The sequence below is a fragment of the Trachypithecus francoisi genome, unplaced genomic scaffold (genome assembly GCF_009764315.1).
Source record: "Trachypithecus francoisi isolate TF-2019V2 unplaced genomic scaffold, Tfra_2.0 Lachesis_group6, whole genome shotgun sequence".
Taxonomy (NCBI): domain Eukaryota; kingdom Metazoa; phylum Chordata; class Mammalia; order Primates; family Cercopithecidae; genus Trachypithecus; species Trachypithecus francoisi.
The window spans coordinates 53,415,772-53,431,840 of record NW_022681471.1 but is presented as its reverse complement, the minus strand read 5'-3'; the positions used below and the strand labels follow the sequence as shown (position 1 = coordinate 53,431,840).

The following is a 16,069-nucleotide window of genomic DNA, read 5'->3' as shown; positions in this document are numbered from 1 at the left end:
AGCATCATTTTCCACATACCATGGGAGGAGGGATTGATGTGGGAGATAAAGTTGTACCATGATGTTCTCTTCCATACAAGTTTATGACTTAGATAAGTCAATAAGATGCATACATGAAAATTAATTAAGTAGGGCAGCATGTGGAAAATACCTTTCCAGTGCTAAATGTAGATGAAGAATGTTGTGGTAATTAAAGAAGATTTCGTAGAGAAAGTGACATTTGACTTCAGTCTTAATGGATAGATAAAGGTTTGACAGCAAAAATGTGAAGGGAGATGAACTGAAAATATTTTACAGTCATTCAGGAGTCCTGACATACTTTTGCCATCTTAGCTACTCTTGTCCTAGTAGACTATAGGGAAAAATCACTTATAATTAGAACCTGTAATCTCTCCATCTGTATTAGGCACACAGAATAACAGTATACACAATGTCTCATGTCATACCAAGAGATGTTAAAAATGTGTATATTTTGGAGGCAGGACTTCAAGGATGATGCTACCTGGAAGTAACTATTTTATTTTCTGTACTCTCTTATACCTGTTACATCTTATGTGCCTCAGTTTTCTTTAAATAGTGCACCAAGTATCAGATATAATCTCTGCCTTTTGAATGTCTTATCAGATTCAGTTCCATGAAATCTAAGTGGAAAGCTAGATATGAATTGACCTTTGAGTAACATGGCGATTACGGGTGCCGCTCGCCCGCCATGCAGCTGAAAACTTGAGAATAACTTTTGACTCCCGATAAACTTTACTAATAGTCTACTATTGACCAGAAGCCTTACGGATAACATAAAGAGTGGATTAACACATGATTTGTACTTCGTATTGTATTTTACATGTGTCACATACTATATTCTTAAAATGGGACAAAGATGAAAACGTGAAGAAAATTTTAACACAGAGAAAATATATTTACTGTTCATTAAGTGGAAGTGAATCACCATAAAAGCTCATCTTGTCATCTTCATGTTGAGTAGGCTGAGAAAGAAGAGGAAGAGGAGAGACTGGTCTTGCTGTCTAGGGTGGCAGAAGAGGAAGAAAATTTATAGAAGTGGACCCTTAGCTGTTCAAACCTATTACGTTCAAGGGTCAGCTGTATTCTGCTTTTTTTCATTCTTCTTCACGGATTGTCATACCCAACTCTGGAGTCTATGTTTTTTAATGGATATTTTAGTAAAAATTTCCAGTAAGAAACAGGAATTTATTGTATCTTATAAGCCAGTTTGAATTTTTAATTTGATTTTATTACGACACTTCTGTTCCAAATTTTTTACATATTTACTTCCTGCTCTGTCTCTGTAGTTATAACCAGTTCTTAAGTTCAGATTCAAAGCATTCTGGGCTAAAGGCAGAGGCACACTTTGGTGGCAGCCATGAGGGAAGCAACAATGATCCCCCACAGTGATAGGACTGAAGTGGCTGGGGTGAAGTAAAGGCCAGCCTAATGGCGAGCACAGCGGGTTTGAAATAGTTTGCTAGGAAAAAGAGTCAGCAGGTTGCTGTCCTGATCCAGTCAAATACATTTGCTGTCTGCGACTATTAGCAGTTGCTTCTTACCTGGGCTATTACCTTCTCTTTTATCTTCAATAAGTTTGTAGTAAAACCTTCAATTTGTGGGATTCTGATTTTTTTTTAACGTAAGACAGATTTCATTCTATTCTTTATGAGATGTTTTTTACTTTGTATGGTAATCGCTCTATCTGCAGTCTACAGTAGAGTTCAGAAAACTAGTAAGAATTTTAGGGGCTGTATATTGAGGATCCACTATACATTTGAGTTTTGCTTTGCCTTCAGATTTAGTGTTTAATCTTAAACATTGCATTCATCTTATATATGCCTTTATAAACAGTTATAGGGCCCTCTATTATCTAACTTTTGGCTATAAAATTAATAAGAGATGCACAGTGGGCAATTGCCGATTATTTTATTATAAATGACTAGTTTTATGTTTTTGTTCTATATTGTTTGCAGTAATGTTATGAATGCTCTACAGCACTGAATATAGTGTTAAATGGTAGTTCTCACAGAAGACAGAGTTTGTCACAGCTGAGCCTTTATCCAACAATTCTTTTATTTTATTTTTTTTTAAGTTCTTAAAAGCTTACAGGCCAAACTGTTCCTGGCATTTAGTTGAATAAATACCTCATGGAAACTTATTGTTAAACTGAAGCTACCTAACTATATTTCATGATACACAAACACGCACGCGCGCACACACACACACACACACACACACAACAGTTGTGATTGTCAGTGACTCAATTTTAAACTGAGTTTACTTTTTGGATAGGTTTCATAACATGATTCCATTTTGATTGTCTTCAGTGACCTGGCAGAATAGGTATGTGGGAGGCAGAGCTTGCAGTGAGCCGAGATTGTGCCACTGCACTCCAGCCTGGGCAATAGAGTGAGACTCCATCTCAAACAAACAAACAAACAAACAAAAAAGAATATGCTCATTTTTAACTGCCTTTTGATTTCCTTTTCAATAGCAGATTATTGTTTTTCTTTTTTTCTTTTCCCATCTTCTCTACCTCTGCGACATCTGTACCTATAAAAGGGGAGAGAGGCAGTGGTATCTTATATTCATTTTAGTATTTATTATTTACATAAATAGTTTTAATTAATTAATACATAAAATGCATTCTAACTTATTCTAAGAACTTATATATCCCTAGCACAGTAATAGATTTTACAAATATATGCAAGATCCTTGCCCTCAGTGATATATCTAGTTTGTAATTGATTTAAAAATTAACAGAGTGTACCTTGAGAATCCTTTGTTCTTTCATAAAATCTCATTATTTGTCATTTCTATAAACCCAATGGTTGACCAAGCGTTGCCTTCAGTGTTCGATTCCAAGATTTGGAAGATAATATAAAGAGGGCTTTCATGGGTTACTGTTAACAATATTTGCACTTTTCTATTTGGGAAGTATTTATTGAGCTATTATAGTGTTGTGTTATGTACTACAGAGCAGTTTTTCTAAAACTTGCTAATATTCAGAATTTCCTGAGGAGTTCTTAAGAGGTACAGGTCCTGAGGCCCTACCTGCAGAGATTTCAGCGTTCTAATTCAGTAGGTATGAGTGTGTTAGAATTCAGATTACAAGTAGATGAGAGAATAGGAGGGAAGGACAGGGAGATGGTGTCAGGCATTCTTCTAAGATGCTTGGTAGTATAACAGGATAATAGATTGAGGAGGAAGAGGGTAGTGAGTCTAGGAAACAAGAGAACTTAAAGCTTATTTGAATTTTGTTCTCATATGTCTTTTTACATTTCCAAAATGGTCTCAAATATTACTTTTCTGCTTTCAAATAGGATGTCACCAACAGACTAAACTTGACTTAAAAAAAGAAACAAGGGGCCAGGCGTGGTGGCTCATGTCTGTAATCCCAGCATTTTGGGAGGCTGAGGTGGGCAGATCACTTGAGGTCAGGAGTTCGAGAACAGCCTGGCCAACATGGTGAAACTCAGTCTCTACCAAAAATGCCAAAAAAATTAGCCGGGCGTGGTGGCAGGTGCCTATAATCCCAGCTACTCGGGAGGCTGAGGCAGGAGAACGGCTTGAACCCTGGAGGCAGAGGTTGCAGTGAGCTGAGATCATGCCACTGCTCTCCAGCCTGAGCAATAGAGGGAAACTCTGTCTCAAAAAAAAAAAAAAAAAACAAAAACAGGAAGGAAATGAAATGTTCAGGTGCTCCCTGTCTGTCTTTTCTCAGAATTCTTCTAGTGTTTTTATCACCTTCAACAGTATGTACTGATGTGGTTTCTGAACTAAAGAAAATTACTCCTGAAAGATAAAATTGAAACCAGTTGGAATCCAAATGGAAAACAGCGACAGTCTACCTCTTGATGTTTCCCATTGAGCTCAGCCAGCAACAAACAAATTGAGAGACTCAGTAATATTTTTATGTACATAGAATAAGAGAACTATTATATGAAATACAAAAGTCTGATTTATGTGTGTGTGTGTGTTTGTTTGTTTTTACAGAACTTGGTTTTCGTTTTATTATAAACCAGTATATCCCAAGTGAAACATTACCGAACACTATAGCTGCTTATGAGCTCTCGTTCAACCCCAATAAGGATGGATGGTAGAAACTAATTTTTTAATTTTATTAAAGTTGAGCTGCGTTTTCAGTCATTTTACATGAAAATGTATATGAAACTATATGGGGAATAAAATAAAAGACAGTGACAGTTTTCGATGAGATAATTGATCCCTGTAGGATTGACACATTCAGAAACCATGAGGAGTATAAATGTGTTTGATTATGTGTATCCTACTTGAAAAACAGAATGTCAACAATTATAGCAAGGAGCTTCTAGATCCTAATTTGCAGGGGGAATGTTGAACATTTTCTCATATTTGCAAAAGTGGAAGCAAGTATAAATTGACCTCAGTTGCAGAAGGAAGGGGATAAGGAATCAGACATTTCTTGAGCATCTTGTTATGTCAGGGGTTTGAAAACTGTGGTCGGCAGGCCAAATCTAGCTGACCACCTATTTTTGTAAACAAGATGTTATTGGAACACTTCCATCCTTATTTGTTTACTTACTGTTTCTGGCTGCCTTCACTACAATAGCAGAGTTGAGTTGTTGCAACAAAGATGGTATAACCTGCAAAGCCTAAAATACTCACTATCTAGCCTTATATAGAAAAAGTTCGCTGACCTTCTTTATGTTACTGGAGCTTTTACATGTATGTGCCGTTTCTTTCTCACAACATTCCTGTGAAGCAGGTGTCATCAGCACATGGTATAAATTTCCTATACTTCCAACCTGATGAATACATTTTTAATACCCACATTTTCAAAGTCCTGAATCCCTACTTACATGATATCTAAAATTTGCCTCAACTGCTTTTCAAAGACTCTCCTGGTTGATTCTGGGAGTCTCTGGGGATGGAGGTGATCAGAAACTAATCAGCTCATGTTCTTTGGCTTTGGATTCTTCCTCTCGCCTATGCCTCCTGTGAGCATATAGCTCCACTCTACACAACCATTTTTTTTTTCATCTGGCAACTCCTCTGAGTCCTTGGATTCCTGACATAATCTCCAACCCTCTCACTCCAGTTCTTTGTACATAAGTTATATGGTTAGACTAGGTAAGTATGGAACACATGCCCCACCCCCCTCAACACCATTGTTCCATCTCTAGTCTCTAGTCTTTATCTTCCCATACAACCATAAAAAGTTGATAATGCCCAGCACCTCCTGCAGCAATCACCAACCATCAAATTCAGAATTATATTTCGGGCGAATAAGGATACCAAGCCACGTATAGAAAAAAACCACAGCTTTGAGTTAATATTCAGGAAAACACAGCAAAGCACTTTGATTAGGCCACAAGGAAGAACTCTATAAGAAATATTAAAGTGCGGGTTATACTCAGCATCTCCATGGAAATTTTTTTATCTCAAATTATTTAGTAACAATATGTAGGAGGCAACTGTGAGTCTCCTAGTCTGAAAAGTCCTACATCGTCAACTTGAGATTATGCTACAAATATTTCAGGATGTTACTTTGTTGAGTCTTACTCAGCAAAGTTAATGTATTTTGCATTAAACTGAATTGTGTGCAGGATCTGCACCAAGCTGAGATGGACCATATCAAATCAGAAAAGCCTGGGTGTGATGAATGCCCAGACTATATTCTCAACAAGTATTGTCCTATTGGCCTAGTGATACTGGTTTTTGTAGCATCGTAATTCCTACAGATATGCCTTTCTTCATACTTTGTTTGATGCCTTATCTCTTGGAGTTGATTGCTGGACTCACTGATTCGTGACATGAATTCTGACATTTAAAATAACAGGAAGTTCTTTGAATAAATGGGATAACCAGAAAAATGTCAGTTCATACTTACAAAGCCAGAGACAACCAGTGGGTAAAGTGACTGACTTGAGCTTGAATAAGGTAATTCATATAGGTTAAAGGTTAACAGGAAAGCACCTTGACAACCTCACTTGTCAAGTATAGTCATGTACCACAAAACGATGTTTTGGTCAACAACGGACCGCTTATATGATGATGATTCCATAAGATTATAATGGAGCTGAAAAATCCCAATTGCCTAGTGACATGTAGCCATTGTAACATTGTAGTACAATGCATAACTCACATGTTTGTGGTGATGTTGTTGCAAATATACTGTGCTGCCAGTAATATATAAGTATAGCACATACAATTATGTACAGTACATAATACTTGATAATAATAAACAACCATGTTACTGGTCTATGTATTTACTATATTTTTCATTGTTATTTTATTTTATTTTATTTTTTTGAGATGGAGTCTCACTCTGTCACCCAGGCTGGAGTGCTGTGGCCAGATCTCAGCTCACTGCAAGCTCCGCCTCCTGGGTTCACGCCATTCTCCTGCCTCAGCCTCCCAAGTAGCTGGGACTACAGGCGCCGCCACCTCGCCCGGCTAGTTTTTTGTATTTTTTAGTAGAGACGGGATTTCACCGTGTTAGCCAGGATAGTCTCGATCTCCTGACCTCGTGATCCACCGTCTCGGCCTCCCAAAGTGCTGGGATTACAGGCTTGAGCCACCGCGCCTGGCCTCATTGTTATTTTAGAGTGTACTCTTGTTTAAAAAAAAAAAAAAAAGTTAACAGTAAAATAGCCTCAGGTACGTCTTTCACGTGATATTCCGGAAGAAGTCATTGTTATCATAGGAGGTGACAGCTCCATGTGTGTTATTGCCCCTTGAAGACCTTCCAGTGGGACAAGATGTATAAGTGGATGACAGTGATATTGATGATCTTGACCCTGTACAGGCCTAGGCTAACGTGTGTGTCTTGGTTTTTAACAGAAAGGTTTAAGAAGTAAAAAATTTTAAAAAGTTTAAACAGGAAAATGCTACAGAATAAGGATATAGAGAAAATACTTTTGTACAGCTGTGCAATGTGTTTGTATTTAAATCTGATTACAAAAGAGTCAAAAGTTAAAAGAAACACAAAGTTTGTAATTACTATAATCTACGTTTAAGTTATTATTGAAGAAAGAAAATTTTTGTGAATTTGGTGTAGCCTATGTGTACAGCCTATGTCTACAGTGGTGTACAGTAATGTCTTAGGCCTTCACATTCATTCACCACTTGCTGACTGACTCACCCAGAGCACTATCCAGTTCTGTAAGCTACCTTCATGCTAAATGCCCTATACAGGTAAACCATTTTTTATCTTTTGTATCGTAATTTTACGGTACCATTTCTATGTTTAAGTATGTTTAGATATACAAATACCATTTTGTTACAATTGTCTACAATATTCAGTACAGTAACACGCTGTACAGGTTTGTAGCCTAGGAGCGATAGGCTACAAACCTCTGAGGTAGGCTATACCATGTAGGTTTGTGTAGGTGAACCCTATAATGTTTGCATAATGACAAAATCATCTAAAGAAGAACTTCTCAGAATGTATCCACATCATTAAACAAAATATAACTGTACTACTTTGAGGTAAAAAACATACTTCAGTTTTGATATTTAAGTTACCACTTCAAACAAGGGAAATCTTCCCTAAAACCTCTAAGACAACTTTATTTGTGCTTCCTAAAATATACATTGCCTGCTGAGCTATTGTGGCCCATTTGAAAATACACAACATTAGCTATGATCGCTGTTAAACATAATGTTCTGGTGACATTCAGCAGTGTTCAGTAATTGGCTTAATGAACAGGTGTGCAAGTATATTAGTTATGCAGATGTTAATTTGCAGTAACATGTGCTTCCTGATTTGGGGTGTTCTTGTATAAACTACAACCAGTAGATTTGTTCCTTAATTAGGAAATCATTACAAAGTATGTGTGTGTTATCCCTACCATTAGAACCATTAGTCTTGTTTAATGTGCTCTGAACTTCAGAAACACTCTTGGTAATGCCATTCCTATTGCTTCAGGTACTACACAGGTGTCAGAATGAAATCTACCTTTCTGTAGGATGCCTTGGTTCATGTGCAGCTGTAGGCAACGTGGAGAGGGGAAGCTTCACAGCTATAATATGTAGCATGTGCGAGGAAACAGAAATGGAGTCTCTTCCTGCCTATTGCATCAGCTTTCCCTCCCAAGGTTTAGTAAATACATGTGTTATCCCTCACAAAATAGACTGAATAACAGTTGAACACAAAATTGTGGTTCCTTACAAACTGATTCATTTTTACCAGCACTTTTAATTATTCTTTTCCATATTGTTTGTAATTCCTGTCTACACTTGGCCCTTGGGATTTCCAGGGTTAACAGTTTGTAAACTATAAACATGGATGGGAATATTTGTGTAATGTATTCATATGAATTTTATTTTTATGTCAAAAAATGGGAAATTACAAAGGCTAATGTAGCAAACGCCCATCTACCAGCCACCCAAAATGACAGATGTTAACATTTAGTCATATTTACTCCAGATCTTTGCTTTTAAGGAAATAAAACATTAGAGTTAAAATGGAAGTTTCCAAGGTTCTACCTATTCCAGCATCAGATTCCTCCTCTTAGGCAACCACTGTCATTAGCTGGTGAATATCTAGTCTATGTTTTTATAATTTTGCTACATATATATTCATCTATCAACAATATACAAGATTAGTCTCTGTTTTAGTTTAGATGAATGTTATACTGCATGTACCATTTTACATAACTTTAATTTTTCTACTCAGCATTGTATTTGGCATCAATCCTTGTTGAAATATATAGCTGCAGTACAATCACTGTAAATGCTGTGTGGTATTACATTGTATTAATATACCACAATTTATCCATTTCATACCCCTGGCACATGGGCTGTTTATAACTTTTCTACTGTTATAAACACTGTTGCAGTGAACATTTTTGTCTCCTTGACCATTTGACCTACAAGCAGAAATGTTGGGCTGTATTTATGACAAGCATACCTTCAAATATATCAGATGTTGATACATGTGTTTTTTAAGTCATTGCTGAATATTTACTGTCAACCGTTGGCATAATCAAATTCTTCTTCGTATCTTCATCAATACTTGGTATTGTGAGACTTAAACATTTTTTCAGTTTGATGACTGTTAATGGTATTTCTTCGGTTATTTTCATTTGCATTTCCCTGATCATGGTGAAGTTTAGCATGTTTTCATTACTAGCTATATCACCTTGGGCATATGATTAAATTTGTCCTTGATTTCCTCATTTGTAAAATGACACTGGTTAGTACCTATCATATAAAGTGGTATAAAAATTAATGCCAGATACAGAACAGATATGTAATAAAACTTTGATTTTGGTGGTGCTTGTGAAGATTGTATCGGTGGTTACCAGAAGTAAAACTACTACTACTGTTGTGATTTTCGTTTTTTAATACTCTTCATCTGTTGTGTATTGCATATGTATTTATCTATTGATCTCACCTTCCTTGCCCTTTTTTCCATCAGGTTCACGTGATATTTCTGGAAACGCATACGGATGATTCAGAATAGAGTAGAAAATAACAACAACAAAAAAATCATTAAGCCTATCACACGCAAAAACCAGAGTACATTTCCCCTACCTTTCATTGCCATTCTTGCACTTATTTTAATATTATCAAGTCATTAATTGAAATTAAAATATTGTATATTTCAACCAGTATGTAAAAAAGTTATTTCCATGTAGCTGGAATCACCTCTGGAATTATATGCACATGGATAAAATATGTGTTTAAGTATATATGGATCACAGTTCTTATATTTGTATGTTATATTTAAAAGAACAGTTGGCATTTACTTCTTAAATATACAAAAATGTATGCGTGAAGTTACATAAATATTCAGTGTGTTTGCTGATACTGCTATTATTAGCTTTATTTACTGTGGCTTTGTATATAGTGTACTTTTTTGTTTATTTGTTTTCCTGAGACGGAGTTTCTTTCTTGTTGCCCAGGCTGGAATGCAGTGGCGCAATCTTGGCGCACTGCGACCTCCGCCTGCCGGGTTCCAGTGATTCTCCTGTCTCAGCCTCTTGAGTAGCTGGGATTACAGGCACATGCTATCATGCCCGGCTAATTTTTGTATTTTTAGTAGAGACAGGGTTTCACCATGTTGGCCAGACTGGTCTTGAACTCCTGACCTCAGGTGATCTACCTGCCTCAGCCTCCCAAAGTGCTGGGATTATAGGTGTGAGCCACTGCACCCGGCCTATATGTAGTGTACTTAATAGGAGGAGACATCCTTTTAATTCTCCTCATATTTCTTATAATATGATGCAACACATAATGTGATGCTGATTTCAAAGATAATATGTTCCCTAATATAGAACTGTGCTTGCAATAAGAAAATGAGAATTCACTGAGTAATATGCATGTATCATCTAAGCTATATTTTTATGGATAAAGAAAATTATAAATGTTAGGTACCTTTTGGGGATACTTCCATAATTCGTGGTTTACATATGACCATGCAGTATGAGTAGATATTTATGTGTTGTGTACCATTGTATGCTCATGCTAGGCTAATTCATAGTAGGTGTTCAAGAAATATTTGGTAGATTAATGAATGTGATTCTGACTATAGAAATCAGTCTTTCTCACTGAAATTTTAAGATAGTTATACAAATTTTATTATGATTCATGGTTAGTTATCACTATGTAAATCATCCAATGTTACCTATTTAAAATATCTTAATACTTGCTACAAATTATAACATCTTGTCACATGTTCTGTGTATCCACTGGGATAGCAGAAATTAATAGGAGATTCCTGAACATTGCCTATATTAGATTGGGGAAAGAATATACCATGTTTACTTTATTTATGCTGATGAACATTTCACAGTTGTAAAAGAATACATTTATAGTACAATTGCTTGTAAAAATCCATGTATTAAAGGAGATATAATAATACTCAGTGGGCATTTTATCTTAGATAATGAGTATCTTGATATTAACATATCTTTAATAATAATATACATGTCTTTATTATTAGGATTATCTTCCTACAGACAGTATTTTATAATGTTTCATTATTATTCTGTCTATTAGCAGTGCCAATTTACACACTCAAATTAATTCAGTCTATTGGATTCAAACGCATTTGCAAAACATTTTTTCATTTGTATGGGGAAGGTCACGTTTCACTGTAGGCCTCATTATGAACCTGAGGACCACAGGGCAATTGATGATAAAATCAATTCATGAAGTTTTTATATCAAAACGTAAAAAAACTTTTTAGTTTCATCCAAGTAACTTCAAATAATTATAGAATTGCTAGTTATTTAATGTTTTGTAACCACTAGAAACATACAGAATAAAAGTATACTAGGATAAGTGACATTTTGAGGTCACTATGAAAGCAGGCAATTTTTAACATATGATGTGTTGAACACTATAGGGTTATTTGATGTCTCATTGCTGTTCTTTGAATTCTCTGTTTATCTAAGCCTGTGGTCATGATCCCTAAGGAATGCTTTTAAAAACAAGAAGGCCAAAGGCAATAATAGCCACTGGTCTGTAATTATTTATCATGGCAAAAATATGATTAGTTTTGAAAGCCTGTCTAGTTAGAGAACTGCTTTAAACTTGTTTTTCTCTTGTGATTCTCAAAAAAGCAGTGCCCACTCATGGAATTCTTATCACTTTTCGAACCCAGGATTTAAGCCAAGTTGTATAACACAAGGAAAATATGTTGGGATCCAAGAAAGAAAACTGTGAACTATAGATATTTAGGGCATCTAATCTTAATTTTAAACAATTTGTTCACTTGAAAAGGGGAGAGGCTAGACCATATTTTAATTAAAAAATGCAACGATATAAAGTCATTAAATGAGCATTATCTATTCCTGGGTTAGTCAGGATCCTGTTAGTTTGCAGAAGCATCTTTATAGGTCCTTCATAGCACAGCATGTTTTTCCTATATGTACTTGGCTAATTAGTCTCCCATAGTGAATTTTAAGGCATATTGAGAGATTAGGAAAATTTTCTTGACTATTTCCTTGACTGGGTTCAAATTAGTGAATGATTCTAGAAGTAATTTCAATATGATTCAGATACTTCACATTTTATAGACAAAGGGAAAGGCTGTTGGACTGTCATTTTCTTGTGTACAGTTGTCTTAAGCTGGAACTGACCTGACAATTACAATAAATTAAAATGTTGATGATGCATGTGAAAGACTCTATGCTCCTAGAAAGACCCTTTGAAGAATATTTGAGATATGTTTTAATATATTTTAAAACATATTTAGAAATATATACAGATAAATATAAACATAAAATATGTTCTTTAATATATTTTAAGATAAATATATTAAAAGTCACTTTTCTTCCAGTAGTAGCAATGACTATTGTGTTGAATCCACATGGCAAAGATCGTAATTTTAAAGTGTTAATTATTATCCATTCTCCTTAGACTGCACATAACTTTAGGTTGGCCAGTCTGGTAAAATTTAGCACTGTTAGGACTTTAGTTATTCAGGTAATTTATTAATATCTGCTATTTCTGTAGTATGCTCATTTAATTTTTCTGTATTTTGTAGTATTAAAACAAAGGAAGTCTTAACGGACTTCCAATATTTTGATGAATTCTATAGAGTGTTGCAAAAGTTTCCAATATGATAACATCTATAAACCTACTGCCTTAGTAAAAGTGTTCTGTGGTTTTATGTTGCTTTTTCTCTAAAAAAGAAAATCGATAATGCATTTGTGGTCTTTTTAACAAAGATTAGATGAATTAAAATAATATCATTATTGCCTCAAAATGAAGTTATCTTTTTAACATTGATAAAGCAGCAGCATGATTATGGTCATATATGAACCAGTGATGTAATTTAGCAGCATGAATTTGGGGGCAAGGACTTAACACTCTACTTGACTGAAAAAGTATTGGCTTTATTTTTCTCATATTTTCTGATGGCCCCATTACTTACAACCCTGTTTTTATATTGGAAAAGGTAAACTGCCAACACTTGAGTACAATGGTAGCTATAAAATTTCTACACAGGAGTGGTTTGGGGATTTAACTTAATGCTTTATTTTCATAGCAGACAGCCACATTGTTTTTTGAGCTGGCCTACTTGGGGAGTTGGCTGGTGGAGGTTATGGAAGGCTAAAGCCACTCCTTGGCACTGCTACTCCTTACCCTTTCCGTGCTTTAAACTGTTTTGAGTTATACTGTTACCTTCTGAAGAAAGCAAAGTAAATCTTCTGTTCTAAGGAAGCAAATAGTATTTTTCAAATAGCGAGGGATACAAAGCTAACTTACGCAAAAGATCACATTGCTGAGTCTATTTAATTACATGTATGCAAATGGTGCTACTGTTGTACAAATTGCAAATGGTTCATACCTATTCTTCAAAACAGTCTCAGCAGGAATATTTATATGGAAACCTGTTTAGCAGTTAAACTTACCTTAGGTGCTTTAAAGCAATTTCACTGAATTAAAGAATGTTTAAATTTTTGCATATTTTAAGAGAAATGCATGTCTTCCTTTTCCCTCAATTAGCTCAGATTAGTGAGGTTGTACTGTATATTTAATTCCAGTACTGCTTTAGGTACCTGGTAAAGGAGTAATGTTGTACATTAGGTAAGAAGGAGCAATTGATTTTTGGTTCTATTTGGCTTATCTTTTCTGCTTAAGTGCTGATATTTAATTTGTAGTGAAAACTCTAAAACAGCTCTATATTTTTATGTTTATCCTGTTCCTTGAACTAATGAAATAAACACATTTATTGATTTCAGAATGAGCTTTATTAATGTAGTTAATATACCTTACTAATGTTATTCCGTGTACTTGGATTAGTACCATTATTGTTTATGAATCAACATTTTTTCTTTCAGTTCAAAAGAATGCAGAAGCATTAGAAGAAAAGAAGACTGGGCCTACAAAAAAGAAAGTGAAAGAACTGAGAATTTTGGATCCCAAAACAGCTCAGAATCTGTGTATGTAATATTTTCTTCGTAGAATTGGTATAGGTAGTGGTGAGAGGGGTGGGAGCTGTTTAATGTATTTCATCAAAGTTGTAACCTTTTTTTTTTTTTTTTGGGACGGAGTCTCGCTCTGTCGCCCGGGGTGGAGTGCAGTGGCCGGATCTCAGCTCACTGCAAGCTCCGCCTCCCGGGTTCACACCATTCTCCTGCCTCAGCCTCCCGAGTAGCTGGGACTACAGGCGCCAGCCACCTCGCCCGGCTAGCTTTTTGTATTTTTTAGTAGAGACGGGGTTTCACCGTGTTAGCCAGGATGGTCTCGAACTCCTGAGCTCGTGATCCGCCCGTCTCGGCCTCCCAAAGTGCTGGGATTACAGGCTTGAGCCACCGCGCCTGGCCAAGTTGTAACCTTTTTAAACAGACATATTTAGCATCTTCTGGAAACAAAATTCTGTGTAAACATGATTTGGTTGCCTTTTTGTCACTTAGCCGGTATGGAGAAAATTCTAATTCAACCTCCGTCAGACCATATGAAACTTGTGAATAGTAAAGATTTGAAAAGTAATGATAATAATACACTGTTAGAGGACATAGTGAAACATAAGGCAGAACTGATGAAAAGTGATTTTTTTTCCTTCTGTCTAGACCTGGGATTGATAGTTTTAGAGTATTCACTAGTTACATTGGGCAAATCCTTCTACTGCTATTCCTTTATGTCTGAAGTAATTGTGATGTGAGCTACTTAAATTGTTAACCTTAACTGCATTTAAAAACTGGTTTGTGAACCTTTAAGCCTTTAACAAACTGGTCAGCCATTAAGTATACTTTTGCTAAAGCAGATGGACAGTTAAACCCATCTTCATTTATGTAAGCCTTTAAGTTTTAACATACTCTTCCCTATGTTTTGAATTCAGAATTTTTGTTCTGTCACTACAGTAGACTGTGTTTAGATTTTGCTGATACTAAAACACTATGCATCAGAAATTTCCACACATTGAGCATTTCTAATTGCACAAAGTAATACCATGGGAGTTTATTTTGTTAAGGAATGTGGTATAGGGAATCATTACAATAAACAACACATCATTCTCATGTCAGTAGAAATGTTGCTATCAGAAAAGCAGTTTACCGGCCGGGCGCGGTGGCTCAAGCCTGTAATCCCAGCACTTTGGGAGGCCGAGACGGGCGGATCACGAGGTCAGGAGATCGAGACCATCCTGGCTAATACCGTGAAACCCCGTCTCTACTAAGAAAAATACAAAAAACTAGCCGGGCGACGAGGCGGGCGCCTGTAGTCCCAGCTACTCGGGAGGCTGAGACAGGAGAATGGCGTGAACCCGGGAGGCGGAGCTTGCAGTGAGCTGAGAGCCGGCCACTGCACTCCAGCCTGGGCGGCAGAGCAAGACTCCGTCTCAAAAAAAAATAAAATAAAAAAAAAAAAAAAAAAAAAAGAAAAGCAGTTTACCAGTAGCTGTTGTGAATGTGTACATTGCTTATTTGATAGTACATTTTCAAAGTTGATGTTCAGTACTTTTCTTTAAAACACAGTATGATCTCAATTGCTGGTTGATTTCTGTCAACATTATTCTTTTAGATTGTGGAGATCTCATTTGGTCTTATGTATAAGGTAATCATTTGCCTATGGAGTGAGGATTTTGTTTTCTTTTCATGTGGCTGAAGGCATATAGACCTTTTCATGAAAAAAAAAAAAAAATTCTTAGAATGTTCAAGTTCTGGGTGCCAGGCACGGTGGCTCATGCCTACAATCCCAGCACTTTGGGAGGCCAAGGCAGGTTGATCACCCGAGGTCAGGAATTTGAGACCAGCCTGGACAACATGGTGAAACCCTGCCTCTACTAAAAATGCAAAATTAGCCCGGCATGGTGGCGCATGCCTGTAATCCCAGCTACTTGGGAGGCTGAGGCACGAGAATCACTTGAACCTGGGAGGCAAAGTTTGCAGTGAGCGGAGATCGCACCATTGCACTACAGGCTGGGCAACAAAAAAGAAACTCTGTCTCAAAAAAAGAGAGAGAGAAAAAAATAATAAATGTTCAAGTTCTGGTGATAAGAACACATCTGTGTTCTTTAAAAAATATGTTTAATGGAACATGTTGTTGCAAGTGCCTTCTGAATAATCCTTAGCTATTCTAGGTTTAATTTGCTGAATTATTCTAATATGATATGATAGATTTCCAC

General features: G+C 36.2%; 1 protein-coding gene across 5 annotated transcripts in view; it reads left to right on the top strand.

Moving 5' to 3' along the window:
• Positions 1-16,069, top strand: part of DIAPH2 (diaphanous related formin 2) — a 947,390-nt gene that overhangs the window by 391,827 nt on the left and 539,494 nt on the right. For all 5 annotated transcript variants that reach the window (XM_033201830.1, XM_033201829.1, XM_033201828.1 and 2 more), the window contains one exon: positions 13,785-13,886. In XM_033201830.1, coding sequence (XP_033057721.1) covers positions 13,785-13,886 — 102 coding nt within the window. The remainder of the gene's footprint in view (positions 1-13,784; positions 13,887-16,069) is intronic.